Here is a 20492-nt window from a genome sequence, read left to right on the forward strand (position 1 = left end):
ACGCCAGGCATTTAAAGCACCCTGGCTACTGCAGTGTCTGCACAATAAAGGAATTCCATCTTAACCCAAGGTCAATCTTCTATTCTTTCAACAACAGTTGTGGCATCTGCCCAGCAATTCAAAGACTGCAGTGGCAGATGCAGCCAAACAATGGGAGATACAAATTTTACATCAACATCTACTTTTCATTGGATTCAAACAAGAGAGATGAGACAATAAAGCCAGGTAGCAGACTGCTTCAGTCACTGTATTTTACTGCTACCCTTTTTGTATGCAGACAGTGGAATTGGGTAGGAAGTTTTCCCATAGGTTTAAAGTCATTTATAATAGGATATTATTAAGCCCTGATTTATACTTTCTAAACTCTAGCCCTCACAACACTAAACGTAGAATTTCTTTTTTATTTTAAAGCATAGAAAAGTTATGTGCCAATTATTCAGGACTGTGAAAGTGTGTAAAATCCTTCAGCTCCATGTGTTTAAACACACTATTTCTAGAGGACATGTTTAGATTTTCTTTTTATTAGGATTTCTTTTTTTTTTTTTTAATTCAACCCACTGTTGTTGAGTCCACTCTGACTCTTAGTGACCCTCTAGGACATAGTAGAGGCCTGTAGATTTCTAAGGCTATAAATCTTTAAGGGAGAAGATTGCTTTACCTCTCTCACTTAGAATGGCAGCTGGTGGGTTCAAACCACTGACCTTTTGGCCAAATGCTTAAAAAACAGTCATCAGGGCTCCTTTTTATCATTCAAAGTACAACTAAACTACTAACTCAAACTCTAAATGAGTTGCTCTGAAAACTCATGTTGACTAGAAAGTAAGATTGATTATTGGATAATTTTCTCATTTTACGTTTTAAAGAATAAAGAGATGCAACAAATGATAGACTCCGTTCATACTCCAGCCTCATTTGGCTTTGAAAGGTACTACATCTTCAGTGCAGGGCTGAAAAAAGACTAGGTTTGCAACTCTGAAAACACTCAACACTATTGTAGGTCACAGCAAACTGGAACCCATTCCCCCTCCAGCTCCCCAACATTAATTTGTTTCTGAGTTAGGGTCACTGTGTGCCTGGGTGTGGGGAGAGCAGAGGACACTGCTAGGAGCCTGAGTTAGGAACTTTGACCATGGTTTCTACTACTTCCTGACTTTCTCCTGACCCAGAAAATTCCAATAGAACAGTGTTTATGGGAATAACTTACAGCCATCTCTTCTCTAGATATTAATGTAGCACTATACTCATCTAAACACTTCAACAGATTTGTTTCGGTACCGACTATAACCAATCCAGGTTAGCAAAGGCATTGTATTGTACTATTTTCCAAACTCCTTTAGAAATCCCACTAAAATAAAGCTATCAAACCTTCTTTCTATGATAAAAATGGTTAGTAAATCCTAACATAAACTTCTACTTTGATGGGCCAAATATAGAAAGAATTTTGTATTGAAACAATTTATTAAACTAAAACTGTATTTTCCTGGGAAATTTTGCCTTTTTTATGTTGGGTTAAAAGTCAATAGCAATGCTACATGACAGATTTGGATCTTATTTTGGAGATTTTGTTCTTTCTTTTTAAAATAAGACAAATCTAAAATTACCATTATGGTTAGGTGCCTTTGAGTTGGCTTCGACTCACAGTGATCTTACATACAATGTCTAGTGTGAAAAACAATATATATATAAACTTTATGAACTTTGTATGTAAACCAGTATAAGAGAAAATAAAATTTAAAAAGTACTATTCACATTTTTCTACATGTCAATACTTCTCCATAAACTGTTTTTTTAATAGGTAACAGTCTTTGCTTTAAATCATAATCTGCTTCTATCACTAATACCATATAATGAAAAATTAAACATGGTTAAAACATCTCTCAAATTACTGTTTCTATAATGAACAAACAAACAAACAAAAGAATATGCCTCAGGGAAACAGTATTTCTAACCAAATTAGGCTTAAATAGAGGTAAAAGAATATTTTCAGGTTGTTAGGGTCTCTAGATATGTGACATTTAAACTCCTTCATTTTAAAATAGTTGATTTTTTGATTAACAATTGATACTAGTTTATTAAAATAGGACTCTCAAGATTAAAAAAAAATCCTTAAAAACTGTGAAGACTTTCAAAAGGCAAATGGCTTTCACAAAGAAAAAAGATGTTGTAGATCTGCAAATATGATTTCACTTTTCCTGTTTTGTAAAGAATGACATTTCCACTGTGCTAGTATTAATTAAAGCAAGAGTGATTCTGTTTCTTTAGAAAATAGGAAATGAACAGTCTTATTACTGTGTGTGGCTAAGCCAGTTTAATAACAACATATTATTCTAAGGTTGCACAATACCCTAAGAATTATCTAAAATAGCAACTAAAGTTCACCTTCTAAAAGGAAGTCCCTGAAGGATAATAGGGTCATTTTCAAATGTCATCATCTTATTAACAAATATAGAAACCATATTTAATGGTTGTTTAAAAAGAGACTGAAAATGTCTGTTGGTAAAAAAGAAAAATATCTGCCCCAAAGCATCATACTAAGATTACAGACTGAATGGAAGATAATTTGGTAAAAAAGTATTACTAATTATATAGCATAATCTCAGATGATAATAACATGCTTCTAGGTCATAATTCATGCATTGGTTATTTTACAAATGTTATATACCTTCACTGGAATTAGGACTGGAGTTATTTAGCTTGGCAATTTCCTCTTCTTTTTTAAGGTCCTCCTCATTTTCCTCAATGTCCTGCTTTTTTATTTGGTCCTTTTCTTTGTGTTTTTTAGACTTCTTTTTGGACTTCTTGTGAGATGCTGACTGGTTTTCTTCCATAGGCTTTGGACACTTTAGAAGAACTGAACCAGGGGGCGGTAAGGTTTCCAGAGAAGTCCTAGAGGTATATTTGTCTTGCTGGTCCTCACAGAGACTACCATTTTGACTGAAACTGTCAACAGGTAGGTCTTGAGTCCCCCGGCCTTCTGGTGTGCTAGGGGAGTTGGAGTTAGAATTGACAGTCTGAGGAGGATTTGAGACAGGTAGGTGGGTTGAAGGCAGCGGTAGAGGGGTTGGGATGGCAGCGGCTGCAGGGGGCAGCAGGACACCTGCAGCAGATTTTTCACTGGTAGGATTCAAATGACCATTTAATGTTGGCGGTACTCGACTTGTCAGGTGAGATATTCGAGCTTTTTTATTCACTAAAGGGTCAATGAAATCTGAATCCAAAATTCGTTTCTGGAAAAGAGAAAAAAATTGTGCTGGTTTGCACAAAACCTCAATATATTCAATATTCATGTGACTGGTTATCAAGTTAAGTAAATTTGTTTATACTTAAATCTGTTATCAGGGCATGTTAAGCTTTCTTTAACGTTAAAAAATAAAAATAAAATTAATTTTCATATCTAATGGCAAAAAGCAAAATCTGGCAGATATGTTTCTTGAGGTACTTAATCAATTCTGCCTGATCAGAGAGCCTCACCTAAAATTCCTAGAGACTATGCCAGTTTATGTGGATTATACCACGCAGGCATGAATTAAATAGATGTGGCCACCCTCTTCTAGAGACCTCACTTGAACTAGTTACATTAACTGAGAAGAGGAAGCAATTTGTACCATTTCACTGAGCACTAACAAGTGTAGAGGGCAACAAGCTGACACTATTTTAATCTCCTCTAATGTGCTAAAATGATCCAGTCATGAATATTTTGGCTGTCATTTATTATCCCACCTGTTTTAAAATGGGAACAAAATGCACTTTCAGAGTAATTTCAACATATTTCCCCCTTAACTATCTCTTCACCAGATTGGACACTAACTCTTAATAAGTGGTTTACAAAAATGATGTGAAAAAATGCAAAAAAGTAATGTTAGTATTAGGCCAATCCAGCAATAACAATAGCATTTAAATTAAAAAAGAAATTCAGACACAGGTAGAAAACATAAGCTCAATGTAATATACTTCAGCTAGAAAGCAAATAAGAGTTAATCAACTCATTACTTTATTCTGTTTTCTATTTAGCACCCGGTATAAAATTAGATGAGTATAAGTAGCTTCAAAATAGTTGGCATTCAAAGTGAGGCTTTTCTAGACAATGTATATGTGAGGATAGAATTGCATTTTCTCCCCGTTTCCCATCTGTTCCTCCCAATAGGTTTCTAACATTTTCTAATGCTCATGAAGGCTAGGGTGACAATCTTAATAATACAGCTGACATGTGAATAGCCTTTTACCCAAGGCATGCTTACTGTTCAACACACATCTGTCCACTCCTCCCTAATTCTTGGGAGGAAGCTCCAGAGAGAAAAAAAAGAGAGAGAGAAAGTTCTCTTGTCAGCATAACAAGGGTAGGCAGAGAGGTTTCCTCCACAATCTAAAGGACTCAGGACATTGAGAGGATTTTAAGACTGGTCAGAAGATGTGAGGCCAACCTGGCTTCAATTCTACAATACAGTCCACAATTTTCCCACTTTATCCAGAAGAACTCTAAACTAGAGTGAAGTGTAATCATGTATATTCTAACTGGGAAGCAATCAAAAAGTATTTTTTTAAAAAAATCTATTAAGATGGCATATTATTTAACTTGCTTAGTAAAAATACATTCTGCCCCTCCTAGACACTGCCAAGAAGTATTTTTCAAAGAATATGTTTCACATAAAATTAAATACCATCAATTTTCCACATAATCTGAATAATGGGACTGGTATTGTTATTGTCTAAATGAAAAATGAGGTCATCTTTTCTCAAAATATAAACTTTAAAAAACGGAAAAGCAAGGGTAATATCACATTATATATTAATATAATATTTAATGGAAGAGTTCTCGATAGGAAACAGAGAACCTGGATTCTAGAGCCAGCACCCCCCAGCTGTGTGACTTCAGGCAAATTGTGACACTTCTCTGGGTCTCATTTTCCTTATTTATAAATCAGGGAGCTAAATGAGATGACTCCTAATGTCATTTCAGTCTGTGAGTCTGTAATTTTATAAAATACCTGAGCAGGAGAAGATGTAGTGTCTCTACTGGAACAAACAGGAGATTCTGAGCAGCTGGTGCCAGCAGCATTCTGAGATGAATTTAGTTTTCTGTAAAGGACACACACATTCCAGGTTATGGAGAGAATTTTCAAATGTTCACAATAGAAAATTTACCCTTGATCCTCTTTCCCATCTCAACACTATACCAAAAACTATAATTATTACTTATTTGTCTCGTTTATTTTAGAGGTGAAAATAAAGAACTTACCTAGAGAGCACTGCTTCCAAAGACTGTTTGTCTATTTCATTGTACCCAGGCCAGTCTCTTTGAAGCTCTTTAAATACATAATCCTTTAAGGTATATGAGAGATCCTTAGGATTCAGATTGGCCACCTGGCATATGATAAAACATGGAATTAGCTTTTTGTTTGTTTTCTATTTCCCAATGCAAAACAGGCAGTCATTTGGATTTAAACTGAAAATAATTGTAGCAACTGGTCCCAAAGGGAGAGCTAATCTTGTACTTTTCAAATGTTAACAAATGCCAATCAACTTCATTTCGTACATACATCCCACTTTTTTGTCCCCTCTGCATCTGCAATATTTATACTCAAATAATAATCCAGAGTTAGGAAAAAAGCACAAGCCCTTTTAAAAGATAAATTCTTTTCTAGCCAAACAGTTATTTTTACTTTTTAAATTAATATTTTCATCATTCATATACTTTGTGCTTATGTATGTACACTGTGCTTTATACAATCTTTGCTTTACATTAATATTTCATTCTGCTGGTAACTGACTCCATTAGTTTTGAAAGTGTCACAATTAAAAAAAAAAATCAACAACAAACCACAACAGAAACCTTTGGCCACTTATATTATGCAGACATCAGGTGGTATCCAAATGTTGGGTTATAAGCTTTCCTTTCAGTCTTCATCAGAAAAATGTCTCCATAAATAGCATTTCTGATAATTTTGTTGGTCATACCCTTAGGCAATCAAGTTTATGCCATCCTCTAACTATTTCTCCTGAGAATTAAAGAACTTATAATATCCTTACAACAATAACTGTAAACATAAACCAAAAGAACTATGAACATTTAGATTTAATTTAAGTATCAGTAAATGGTACTCAAATGATATCAGAGATTCTGGTTAACCTAGAAATGGAGATTATGGGATTACTTTTTTGATAATATTTAGTATCGTGAACAATAAAATAGATTTTAAAATTTTATTTGAATAATTAAGTGAAAACTTTAGGGTCTTTTAAATGAAGAACTTTGGAAATGTTAGTGCTTTAAAAAAATAAAGAAGAGATATTTATTTATGGTGGGTCTGAATGCTAATCAACACTAATGATCTGAAGGCAGTAAAAATGATCTTGGAAGCCACAGTCTGAAAAAAATTAACAATATTCACAATCTCTTTTTATATTCAAAGTGAACTCCACCACAACTAGATTTTTTACTTTCATACTTAAGTTTGTGATTATAAGGTAACTGATTACATTTGACATTTGACATATATGCATTCTCCTTTTGGTGACAATGAGGAAGCAGGCTACACATTTTAACTGCTTTGTAGGTCAGAATACTAACTTAGACCAACCAAAGGCTGATAAAAAAATATTGCATAAGTGCACTTATTTAAATAACAAAAAATCAAGACTGTAGTTTAGGCAATTCAAGACTAAAAATAGATAAAAATCTATTGTGTAACTTTATTATGGTACTTCAAAACAAAATTTATTCAATCTGAATGAAGATAATGATTTGGAATTTTCATGAAATATCCAGAATCTTCTCACTTGTAAAAATCTTATATAAATGCCTATATTTTAAGTTAAGTCCTTAAAATGATGATTTCATTTACTCTACAGTTTTATTTCATGTAACACTGATGGAAATGAACCTCAAGTTTCTCTCCTTCAATAATGATGACAACATGTTTTTTCAAATAGACTTCTAAATTCAAAGATAGGTGGAGGGCCTTCTGTCTGTTCTCACCTGCTGGAGAATTGCACCAAGGGAATTCTTGTCTTTTTGATTGACGCCATCTTTCTGCAATCGAGCAAGCAGCTCAGGTTTCTTGTAGGCCTTCAGTGCCAGTAAGTGAATCACCCTGTCCCTATATGGCCGCTGAGACACACTGCTACTGCTATGTGTCTTTCGAATCGTATTTGCAGGGTTCATGGGAGTTGACCTTTTCCTCTCTGGTACTGCGTCTCCCACAGCTTGAGGGGCTTTTCGAAACTGCACTCTTTTCCCTAAAAGACCAGAGGAAATGATGTTTTTAGACATTTATAGGTGGCAACATAATGAATATCTCAGTTTCCAGAACTCTGATTTAAGTTCTTCACTTTTTCTAGAGACCACTTTATTTCAAATTTTACTTTAAAGAGAAATGCAAACAATATTTGTTTGAGCTCAAGTCCACTTTCAAGTGACATGTAACAAGGAGAATGAATAAATGATCTAAAATATGAATTAGGAATTTCTTTGACAGAATCATGTTGAGATAAATAAGCATTACAGATATTTGGCCACTTGGATAGTAATTTGCGAAACAAACATAAGTAACAGAAAATTTTAAAATTAGAAATTATTTAATATTAGATGGAAAGAACTTAATTTCCATGTTCATCTGGGTTTACAGAAGATCCACTTACTATAATGCCATTGCTGAAAAGTGGGCATGAATACAGTGTGGGTGGTAAGATGTGAAGTTAACACTTGTGTTTTGAGTCTAAGTACACACTTTTTGGTTGAGCTGAGCAATTAAAACTGCACGGATTAAGAAGCTGCAAGGAGGGAAGTCAAGCACAATGTAGGGTCAACATGTACTTGGGTACTCACTAGTGACATTGCTTGCAACAGATCCTAAAACAGATCCTACAAACACCACTACCACGAACCAACCGAGGTACAACATTTCAGTAGAACACGCTTCTCCTGTGTGGTACTGAGACTACACAGATGAACAATAGAAAATGGTCAAAATAAAAAACAAAACAAGGTCTTAGAACCGTTCCCACACAGTTCTGCTTAGATTTAACACTGAAACTTGGCAAGTGTTACTTCTAGAAAATGCAGAGGGTTGAAGTGGCCTGGAGATAGATAGATAAATCAATCTATCTATCTATCTATCTATCTATCTATCTATCTATCTATCCATCCATCCATCCATCCATCCATCCATCCATCCATCTATCTATCTATCTATCTATCTATCTATCTATCTATCTATCTATCTATCTATCTATCTAACTATCTATCTATTATGTGATATTATCAGGATATGGCTAGTTACTGATGCCACCTGAAAATTTTTTTTTCCTTGCTAAAGGAAAAAAAAAGACAGTAAAATAAAAAGGTACAAGACTCTCATTCTGTGATTTCAGAAGTGGAATCTTAAGAGTTCATTTATTATATTCTAAACCTCAACTCTATACCTTCTGGTAAAAGAGCAAGAATTCCAATGTAGAATAACGACATTAAGAACAATATTACTTAATGTAAAGTTACTAATAAGGAAAGTCGTTTTTAAGTGCTGTTGATTCAGGCGAGAACAGATCAACAAGGCAGAGAGTACGGAAGAGTAACAATATCCATGTTGGGATCTCCAGCGTTTGTGTGTGTGGTTTGTTTTTGTGGTTTTTTTGTTTGTTTGTTTGTTTTAATATGATGAAAAGGAAGGCAGAGAGGATGAATGTTCTCATGAAATCTCTACAAGCTCTTCTATTTCTTGAACACCTAGGCATAACCAATTGTAAACATCAAATTAATATATTACACAACAAAGGAATTCAACACCAATGCTAAGAAATGTTATTCAGTTTCTGCATTTTTTTAATAGTGGATCAGTGTCAGATAGGAACAGAAATATTATTTATCATGCACCAATTATGTGTGGGGTGGGTTTCATACACGTTTGACAACTTTTAAAGATAGACACTGATCCCATTCTACAGAAGAGAAAACCGAGGCTTTCAAAGGGATATAGTTGAGCTGTAAAGTGCTCACTTTTAACATCTGGAAAGTTCCACCAAAATTTTCCTACTTGTATTTCTTTGCAGTTTGGAAAGATTTTATGAACAAAAGCTCAGTGTCTGCCAGTGCTTCATTTAAGGCAGGAAGCTTAATGTGAGCAGGACTGTGACTTTTTTATCAAAAGACCTTGAATCAGTATTTCATGACCAAGTAAGTGGCATCAAGATAGCAAGTAAATAGAGAGGAGGAATCAAACTGGTTCCTTTTGCCCCACAATACCAGGTTGCTTTGTTAGAGTATGAAAACATCAAAAACCTTTAATGTGCCAAGTGCAAACCTTCCAATTCATTCTCAGTCACATTTGTTAACAAATGAGGAGTGTTCTTTCTTCTTTTTTGGAGGCTGGAGAGTACTTGTGAGCTAAGCTAATGAATACCATGATTTGTCACTTGGAGTGAATTCAAGTCAAGAAGAAAGGCAAACAAAAATAAAAACAGAACGTGACAGCACTGCCACTGTGCTCTCGGCTACCCTACCTCTCTGGTCCTCCTATCTTCTGTCTCTAGAGGGCCTTCAAAGTCTCCTAGGTTTAACTTCACCCCTCCTGGAGGAAGGCTGCAGATAAATACAGTGCTAACCTTCAGATATGAAATTGGGGATAGGGCAGGAATGGAGCTTTATCTGGCATATAAGACTGAGCTGTCACCTCTCCATGAGTCTTCCAACTCCAATAAGCTCATCTCACCTTTACCTCATTTTTCTCATATATAGCCATTCAGCCCAGCCAGAGTGTACCACTGAGTTATGCTAGAACATTACATGCTCAGTCCTCTCCATTCCTTTTGTAACTGTTCAACCAAGAAAGAGTCCTCTATCTATAAATGAAAAAGTATCAGTGATGCACATAATTACAAAACTGAGATGCTAAAGTGTGAGGGGGAGAAAAAGAAAGAAAAAATGTGGAGCAAGAAAATGTAAACTTCATAATGGGCAGAAGAAAGGCTTTTATTTTTATTTTTGCCTGAGAAAAAAACCCTTTTAATAAAGCCTATGGGAGAACCTAATTCTCTTCCCAGACCCAACTGCTAATCAATTCCCTGGGGTCCTTATATAAACAGCAGCAGTGGGTCCAAGAGGATTGGGTGATCTGGGACTATATCTGCATCCCGGTTTCATAACAAGGAGTCCACTTCTAGCTTGTCCATTTAATATGAGAGGGTAAAAGCATTCATTCCTTAGTCAAGTGGCTCCATGTAAACAATCAAATGAAGGTGTTAAAACAGTACGTAATAAAAAGAGCAATGACTGTGGCCGTTGTTTTTCTGTTTTGTAGAAACTGACGAGCAACCGTGGCAAACTGACTTTAAAACCACTGGCAAGACAGTGAGGATGATGTGATGTTGTCATGGTTAACTGCAGCGGGGTTTTGAGCAGTTTTTCCGAAGGTTTACTCTCCCTCTGCGTATGCATACAGAACTATCTTACAACATTAGAACTATGAAGGGCTTTCAGTATTACCCGGTTCAAATAAATAATCCTCATTTTAAAATTGAGAATACTGAAGCAAACAGATGTTAAAGAATTTGTTCAAGGTCATTCAAATGTGCTAAGAAGGGTGGAGAGAGAGGTTAGGGAAAAAGGAAACAGAATCTTAGAAATCAGATTGACTGACAATCTGAAATACCTACATAGTAACTTGTGTGAAATTTTTTTAATTTTTGTGGAATTTAGAAATAGCTAAGTACACTTAGGACACTTATAGTAGTGATTGGTATGCTTTAAGAAAACAAACAAGAAAAAGTGAGCTGATAAAAATACAACACTTGACTACAGATATAAATACCATGACTTGCTGTTGTTGTTATGTGTCATTGAGTCGCTTGTGACTCATAGTGACCCTATGTAAAACAGCCCTAAAACCTGCTCTATCCTGTGCCAATTGCACTGCCTCTGACACACCCATCCCGATTACCCCAGTCACTGAATCAATCCACCTCATAGAGGGTCTTCCCCTCCTGCGCTGTCCCTCTACCCTCCCAAGCATGACGTCCCTCTCCAAGGACCTGTCCCTCCTTACGACATGTCCAAAGTATGTCAGACGAAGCCCCAGAATCCTTGCCTCCAAGGACCAGCCTGGTTTAACCCTCTCCAGGATGAATCTGTTTTCTTGGCAGTCCATCGTACATTCAGTACTCTTCTCCAGCACCACGGCTCAAAGGCATCAATTCTCCTTCTATCCTCCCTAGTCATTGTCCAACTCTCTGATGCATAACAAGTGATTGCAACGACCATAGCCTGTAGCAGAAATATTACTGAAGAAATAATGATAATGTTTTCTAGGTTAAAGTCTCCCCAGGTAATATAGGCTTTTTTTTTTTTTTTAATCCCACAAGAATGTCATAGAAGCTCATATACCTGGGTGACCAGTGCAGGTGACCCCTCAAAGCACAGTCTTCGTCATCCTAAGCTGGGTTTGTTCTCTGGTTTGGCTGCCAGTAGTTGATTTGGAATAAGGCCACAAAACCACACTGGGGCCAGTATTGTTCCCATCTGTCCTCCACCCAGGCTGACTCAGTTAAAAGAATCCTTGTTCTGGAAGCACCTCTAAGTAGGCATAAGATACCTTTTGGTTCCATTTATGTGATACATTCAAGCATGAACTGAAAGGGTGCTTCTGCTTCCTTTCATATTAAGAAAACATGAACAAAACCGACCATAATTTGTTAATGAGGCCATACTCAAAATTCTTGCTTTTAGCTGCTATCAGTAATTTGCTATACAAATTGGAACTGAGAATCTCCTTGTCTATGTAGAAGAATAACTAAATGTCTGAGCTGTCTAGGTGGAAAAAGATGGTAAAGAACTAGTGATGGATACGGTTAAAAGAAAAAGATAAAAAAAAAAATAATATTAAAATGTATGGTAAAAACAAACAGAACTCAAGCAACAGAAAATCCAGTCAGGATACCAGTCTTTTGGTCCCCTGAAATGAGACTTGAATTTTTTTAAGAGTACTGTGTCCAGTTTTGAGCTCTGAGGCACAGAACTGGCAACTGTCCAGAGGAGATCAATAAAAATAATTAAAGGGTTGGGATAGAGGACATATTAAGAAAAGTTAAAAGGAGTCAGAGATATTTGGCCTGGAGAATAAAAGGCTGAGGAAGTTAATGACAATATTTAAGACCAGAGAAGAACACTGTTGGCATGCTGAGTGGTTAGGACACTGAGGTCAAAGTAAAAAGGAAAAGCTGAACATGACACAGGCTGCCAGAAAGCACTCACTATGTGGCTCAAAGAGTGGAATATGTGTGGCTAGAGCATGGCTAGTTCTTAGAGTGGTGTAGAGGCAATGTGCTTCAGAATCAGACTAGCCTCAAATTTCTGGAGTCCTCAGTATATAAGTAACTAATTTGCAGTGCCATAAGAAATTAGTTAAGTCTTCACAGGTCCCTGTACTATTAGGGAGTATATGGTCTGTGGGATTCTGGGTGATAAAATGCTACAAATGAAGTGTATCTGACCCTATCAAAACAAACTGATACACAAACTGAACAGAGGGGCAACCAAGGGCCATCCAAGGGGAAAAGATGAGCAATCAATTCTGTTTTTCAAGATTTGGAACAAACCAGGGTGAGTTTTACAGCTAACTTATACTAGGAGGAAATGTACTATTTTGATGGCTTTCATCTATTCTTTTGTCAAACATATCAACATGCCTCATTGTTTATAAAATGGGATGCTGGGCAGAGCTGGGTTTTTTGGTAATACAGGACTGACATCGGGGTTAGGGGGAGACTGAGAAAGATGGGATAAATAATGTATACTGCATTGAAACAGATGAGGGAGAAAACTGTTTAAAAGGGATATGTGATTAGGTATTATAGTCATGACAGGAGTCCAGAACTAAGAGTAGACCTGGGGGAAGGGACTGTAAAACAATGAAAGAATTTTTCAATATTTCAAAAATAATTTTAAATTTAGCCCAATACCATAGAAAATTAATCAAGTTCCTCAAAAGAGAAAGAAAAAGTTGGACGTTTAGTTACCTCACTCAGCAGGAAAGGAAAGGAAAAAATATTCACTGCTCATAACTTACTGGGCAGGGCACTGGGCCCATGGGTGCAGATACCTGGGGAAGCTATGAATTGTTGTTAAACCAAACTAAATGTATCTAAGCTAAGCACCAAGTCCCAGGAGCACTGGCTTTGTTCCAAAAGAAATACTTATTAAAGATACTGGTGGAGGTTCTCAAAGTTGAATGATTGTAGCTGTATCAGCAAAGGGAGAATACAGAAATAGAATTATACCATGGAATAATGTTGACTAGTTCTTTTAAGAGTTTATTTCTGAGAATATTTAAATTTGAAAATGAATATGTTTTTCCCTCCTTTACTATATAGTGACTAATGTTCTAAAACTATCTAAAGCAGATCTTCAAATGACTGACACAGTAATTGCAATACTGAGCTTGAACATGGCCGAGACCATGAGGCTGGCAAGGAGTGAGATTTTGTTCTGTTGTTCCTTTGGTTGTTATGAGTCACAGACAATTCAATGGCACCTAACAACAACAATAACAACAACGCTTCACAAAACTAGTCCTCACTCTTGATAAGTTTTCTATTGGTAAAAGTCACTCTAAATCAAATCCATAAAATTGTTAGGAGAGACTCATGCTGTATTATAGTCTTGCTTCTTCCCTTCAACATTATGGGCATTTGAGTGAACTGATGATAAAAGATGGTGGGGGCTAGGTGGTCTCTTAATGGATGGATTTAGATGATGACCCATAAACCATATCACAATTGAAATGCTAAAGAAGCATCATTCTAATGCTTTCCTACAAGCATATTTTAAACTTTTATAATCAAAACTCCTTGGTGCATAAAGATCTTCTCAAAATGTAGGCAAAATTTGCAACAATTATATTATCAAATTCTACAAACAGACTTTGCTGTAAAAATAATTCTACAAAAGTACAAAACAAGAACCATACTATCCATTAATCAAGTGACTGGTAATTAAGAAAACACAGTGACTGAGAAAACACAATGTGAGATGCACTAGCACTATTACCACTTCACACAGTAACTTCCCCACATCTCAGAGCTGTAAAATAATAAATACTCAACAGAGAATTCAGGATTTAGGGAACAAGGAAACTGCTTAATTTGTTCATAATTTACCAGAAGTCTAAAGAGAATAAATGACCTTTTCTCTTTTACCAAGTCATCCAAAATCTTATGAAAACAAATGACTGTATTTTTACTAAGTTAATAATACCAAGTATTTACCTACAGTGATCTTGAATTATTCCGATCAGCGAGAGGGAGGAAGATATCTATACAAACCTACGTATGGTCCACCAGGTTTGATAACTTTTGTGCTCCGGTTGCGGGATTCCTCCTCGGCCTGGGTCATTCTTTCTCGTGTCATCTGATATGAATCGTTTGTTGCACACACTGTAATTTTATCTTGTATAAATCCCAGGCAATTGAGCTGGGAGGCTCCAGAGCTGTCAAGTGAGACAGTAGCTTTGTTAGGGATGACACTCATTTTGCACAGGAAGAGCAAGAATTGTATAATCGGCAAATAATCAGAACTGTTACTAATGCTAAAGTAACTAATAATAATTTTTAAATGTAAAGATTATCTAAAAATATAAGTTCCCTCTCATTTTATACTGCAGTTTTGTTCACTGTCTTAATGCAATGTGTACAGAAATCTATGATCAAAATCTATGGCATTTATTTACACGGGGAATCAGTGTTTGGAGTAAGCATAATGCCCCAATGGTGTACTATATAGTTCTATTTTTATTTAAACAGTCAGCCATTTTTAAGAATGACTGATCACTAAATGTTCAAAAGTTTACTTTTAACTTTTGACACAACAGTACTTTTAAAGTTAAAATACTGATAAACATTAGTTTATTTTCAATTATGCTCAAAGTTCCTAAAAATTTAAATATATTTACTACTTTGCTAAGATTTTATATAAGGTGATCTATTTCTTTAGAAGATATTGAAGAAAATGTGGGCAAAAGATTTTTGCAGAAATGCTTAAAAGTAATTTTTATTTAAACTATAATGAATTAACCCTGAAGGTGGCTGTGTTTCCAATAATTTTCTCATATTAGGGATCATGGCAACAGTCCTAAGTGCTACATTAAAAATGAATTACTGTGGCCTCAAAAAAAGTTGGAACCCCAAAAGTCTGAGAATATAGCTGTTGCTCTAATATTATTTCTAAACCTTACTGAAAGTAGATTTTTTTATGATTCTAAAAAATAAGAAGTGATTAAAATTTTACAAACTGCTGACAAGCATTTTTATAAGTGTTAACATACTTTCTTAAAAATCAGTTCATTTAAAAAAATCAATTCATTTACTAATATATATAATTGGGTAGGGACTGAATGCCAAGCAACACAAGATACAGAAGCTATATTAAGGACAGAGATACATGGGATTCCTTTTTCATTGAGCTCTCTGTCTAGTGGGTAACAAGGATGAATAAATGCACAATGACTACACTATATAGGGAGTTGTGCTGCTAATCTAGAGATCAAGCTTTTCTGACAGTTCAAACCCACCAACAGCTTCAAGGGGGAAGGTTATCTCCTTCTGTGTTATTATAGCCTCAGAATACCTCCTGGAGGCTTAGTTATGAGTTAAGTGATAAATCTTTGGCAGAGGAAGATCAAGGACGCTGGGGACCACCTAAGGAGGGGTCTCACTTGGACTTGCAAGTGAGGCAAAGGTTTCCCAAAGTGACACCCAAAGTGAGCCAGAAAGAGAAATGTACAAGGGAGAGGAAGGAAACATGATAGCCAACCTGGGCTCTGGCTGTGCTTCCAACCCAAAGCCAAGTGGTTTAACTCTGCCAGCTCCTCAGTGGGAGAAAGATGAACAATTTCCTTCAGTATAACTTATAGCCTTCAAAAATGAGATGGAGGGTCAGCTATTAGTCAGTCCTGGCACCTTCCAAACAACATCTGACCTATGCAGGCCCCCAGGGAAGAATGGTACCAAGAAAAAGTTTTCAATTCAGTCACAAAGAGAGTTGGAAAAAGCAACTAAAAGAAGATGAGAAAGGATTGCCAAGTATATCTTTGATAAGGCTTTGATGTTCATATACATGGTTTGGACTTTATCACAAGATTAGCAGAGGCTGAAAACTGGGTAGAGAAAATGTCTTCCATTTTGTTTATCAGAAAAATATAGATGGAGACTATTTGGATGAGGCAGCAGGAAAACAAGTAAGAGTGGAAGCAGGGAGAAAAGTTAGGAGGCTACTGAAGGTTCCAGGTGGGAAGTGATAATATGAACCAGAGGAGGTCAGTGAGACTGCAGACTATTTGACAGATTCTAGATACTGTGAGTTAACAGGGGCCTCTCCAAGTTACTGAGAAATAATGGTGTCAGTTTGAACACTATGGCGCATCTGATCCAGGCCATGGTCTTTCCAAACACTTGCTATGCATCTGAGAGCTAGACAATGAATATGGATAATAAAGAATTGATGCCTTTGAACTGTGGTGTAGGAGTGCTATATATCCCATGGACTGCCGAGAGTACATAATAGGACATAATAGGTATGTCTAGGAGAGGGTGAAGCCAGAGTGCTCTTTGAAGGCAAGGATGATATCACATATGTGATATCACATCACATATTTTGGATAGGTTGCACAGAGGGACTAGTCCTTGGTGAGGGACATGATGCTGGGAAGGGTGGAGGGTCGGTGAAGGAGAGGAAGACCCTCAACCAGGTGGACTGGCATGGTAATTGCTGCAAATGGCCTTTAATGTCTCGGGAAGTGTGGGGATAGCACAGGATAGGACAGGTTTCAGATCTGTTGTTCATAGGGTTGCTATGAGTTGTCCTAAATTTGAGGGCACCACCACCACCAAGAAAACACGATATTGTGAGAAGGCAGAATTGACAGAATTTTACTAATCATTGAATGGTGGGAGTGGAGAGAGAGGAGAAGTTAAAGATGTTAACTAGGTTACTAGGTGTATGGAGCTGCCATTTACTAAGAGATTCAACATGGGAAGAAAGGCAGGTTAGCGGAAAGATCTGGAAAGAAAAATGAATTCAGTGTGTATATGGTGACTTTTGAAAGGATGAGGTATGTCTCAGAAGACTAAAGATGACAGAAGAAAAATTGATGACCTTGAATTATGGTGCTGGATAAGAGTATTGAGCATACCATGGACTGCCAGGAGAACAAATCAAGTGGCTCCTTGGAGCCAAGGATTTTGAAGCTCCATCTCCTATACTTTGGGCACATTACCAGGAGGGACCAGTTCTAGGAGAAGGACATTATGCTTGGAAGGGTGGAGGGACAGTGCAGGAGAAGAAGACCCAGGATGAGATGGATTGATTCAGCAACTGGAGAAATGGGATTAGGTCTGTTAGAAATGAAGAGATTGACTCAGGATAGGGCAGGATTCAGAGAATCGACAGCACCTAACAACAACGAGTTAGGAGGACTAAGTTCTCGTTCAGTCTAGCCACCAACTAACTAGCCATGGAACTGTGGATAAGTAATTTGGGTTCACAGCAACCCTCGAGGACAGAACAGAATTGTACAAGCAAACTGTCAGATCTTCGTGCACTGACTGGCTGGAAGGGTGGGACCTGCTGATCTTTCAGTTAGCAGCAGGACATTTAACCATCTCCTTACACAATCAGAGGATCCTGAAACTTGAGAATTCTATAACTTAGAGCAGCAATGTCCAACTCTCTGCCATAATGAAAATGTCAATTATCTGTGAAAAGTGGCTAGTGTAAATGAGTTGAATTTTTAATTTAATTTCATTTTAATCCATTGAAGTTTAAATATTCACACACCTAGTGACTATTACTGTGAACAGCACTGGAAAGTCTATATACACTTACAAGACATTCAAGTTATGTAAAAAATAAACTGGCTGGCAAACAATTTTAGAAAGGAAAATGAAAATATATATACTCAACAGAAAATGGCAGATTAGGGTAAAACAAACAGAAATTTCTTTGGTCACGTTAAATGGGAGGAGAAAACGTGGAACTTTCAGTGAAGTGTTTTATTTTGTATCTCTGCCTCTAGTTTCTCCCAGCATTGCCAGTGCTCACACAATTTCAAGCACTGCCCAGAAAAGAGATAGGATGGATGGGCAGGGTGGCTTGGGGCAAAGTCAAAGAGCTGCACACTAGGGGAATGAGGCAACCTGGGGGCTCCAAGGCCTGTCTCCATTCACAGGCAGAACAAACTCCCCCTACTCAAGGGGACCATTCTTTAACCAGAAACAACTAGAGCAAAGAAGAGTCAAACAAGCAGCTTATTGTTTACTGAGGACCTAAGTAAATAAGGGTTCCATGGTACCCTAGGGGTGGGGGTGTGTATTCTTATTCCTCCCCCCTCCCTTTATTTTATTTTTCTACTCTTAATCATGTGTGGCAAAGAAAAAGAAAACAAACACAGCTGCTTAAAGCTGACCCTCCAGCAGGTTTCCAGGCTACAGATAACACAGGAAGAGAGTTCCCATCTTTCCCCCTTAGATTCCCAGGTAGATTCAACCTGCTGAAGCACAACTCCCTACAGAAGGGGTTATATTGAGGTTAATGTCTAGTTTATATTTTGTCATACTATAAAAAAATATTTTAAAAACATCCCTTGAAATAATGCTTGTATATGGAAGAGGGAAGGGGCCATGCAATACAGACTTATCTATCTATATTTAAATATAAATACTTATATTTATATTTAAATATAAATATAAGTTTTTTCCCTCTTTTATCTTTGAGCATCAGCCTCAAGTATTAAGACACATTGTTATGCTGTGAATAAAAAGTTCTAAAAACTCCTCAGATTTGTCTCTAATAAGAACCCCAAGAAACAAAGCACATTTTACAGGTAAAGTATCTTTGTACTTTAACACATTGCCGCAAATGATAGCAAATGTGTTTCTAAGTATGGTTGTCAATTTAAAAAGTGTGCAGCAACATGTTAAAAGTCTATTTGAGGAAGGAATCTTAACATTTTTGTGATCATATCCTACAGTAACAAATACAATTTTTAGCACAAAGTAGGTGCTCAATATTTTTAAATATATAAATGAATTCTACAAATTCAGTAAATATTTATGGAATGATAACTGCAATAATTTCTCCAAGAGCACGCTTTGAGCAGTACTTACCTGGAGAAGGTCTGCTGGGTGCATTCAAAGCTGCCCTGGGGGTTGTCTTTACCCACATTTGACAGATAGAAGTTAAAGTTATGTACTTCATTGGGCTGATCAATTTTGGGGATTTTGACAAGCTAGAAAGAGTGAAGGGGGAAAAAAAGAAACATTTTATAAAACAGAATATGGTAGCCTGATGAATGAGTCACTGTTCCTTACATTAATTTCATTTTATGTTTAAACCCTCTTAATGTACATCTTTCTAGCATTTAAAGGATCATTCAAGGAATCTGATAATCCTGTGTATAATTCATCACACTCTTAACCCCATTTTCTGCCCTTCAGTGTCAGCAATCATTTGTGCTCACCAATCAATTTGTAAGTTCTCTTCATTTAAAATTTGCAAAGAATTATAGTTCACATAGAAGAGTTATTAGTGAATTTGCTTAGCAAAACAAAACAGAACAAGAGATTCCTCCTCTGAGGTACACAAGTTGCCACTATGACCCACAATAACACCCTGCTCAGATGTTCCTAGATGTTTTAATGGTCTCTGAGACAGAGTCTATACTTCCATCTTACACTTGCTTATTACATATCTATTTCATTTTAATTCCTGTTTTTCCAAGAAATATTTTTGAGGAAGATGACTCACAACTTATATTGCAGCATAAAATTAACGCCAAAGTTGCATTTACAGTAAAAATGCAGCCAAGGCATTTTTCCATACCCCGTGATGCCCTTACTCATTCTCATGTTTAAAGAACAGGGTCAGCAGCCTACAAAGGTAGCTCTGCTGGACACTCCCAGGCTGAGCTCAGACAGCATGACACATGGGATAAATAGGTTTTCTAAGAACTTGTTCTAGATCTTGTTTCTCTACTAGATGGGAAGCCCCAAGAGTGAAGGGACAGGTTGCTCTCGATGACTGAACCCATGCAGTGACCATGCTGATAGCTCAATAAATGTCTCTCAAGAAAATGAAATACTAACTTTTCACTGCCTTCCAGTTAATACATCTTCCCAGATCTTGGAGCCCTTCTTCTCTTACATATGTATCTCTAACTGAGGTGTTTATTTAAAAAAGACTCACTGGCATGTAAAATATTATTTCCTATTCTACCTGTCCTCAAAGCTTAGTCTCATCAACTAAGTAAAATGGAAAGAAAAAAGCAGTGTTTCTCAGCACTTATTTTTCTTCCTGAAACCTGTCCTTTCCATTATGAGTGGCCCAAGGCTGAAAGTGAGGAGGACTTGAAGCACTTGCTGCAGATCAGACTTCAATAGGAATCACTTATCAACATCAAGAAAACCCAAATTATCATCACTAGACCAGAAAGATAGAAGGAGGAATAATGAAG

At 36.6% G+C, this 20492-nt stretch overlaps 1 protein-coding gene across 1 annotated transcript in view; it reads right to left on the reverse strand.

Moving 5' to 3' along the window:
• ELL2 (elongation factor, RNA polymerase II, 2) overlaps positions 1-20492 on the reverse strand; it is an 85133-nt gene that overhangs the window by 7009 nt on the left and 57632 nt on the right. The window contains exons 3-8 of the mRNA XM_006885374.1: positions 19147-19268; positions 14311-14474; positions 6977-7236; positions 5237-5361; positions 4986-5076; positions 2663-3227 (exon numbers count right to left, since the gene is read on the reverse strand). Coding sequence (XP_006885436.1) covers positions 2663-3227; positions 4986-5076; positions 5237-5361; positions 6977-7236; positions 14311-14474; positions 19147-19268 — 1327 coding nt within the window. The remainder of the gene's footprint in view (positions 1-2662; positions 3228-4985; positions 5077-5236; positions 5362-6976; positions 7237-14310; positions 14475-19146; positions 19269-20492) is intronic.

This window comes from Elephantulus edwardii, unplaced genomic scaffold, assembly GCF_000299155.1.
Source record: "Elephantulus edwardii isolate Elephantulus edwardi_28Jun2011 unplaced genomic scaffold, EleEdw1.0 scaffold00043, whole genome shotgun sequence".
Lineage (NCBI taxonomy): Eukaryota > Metazoa > Chordata > Mammalia > Macroscelidea > Macroscelididae > Elephantulus > Elephantulus edwardii.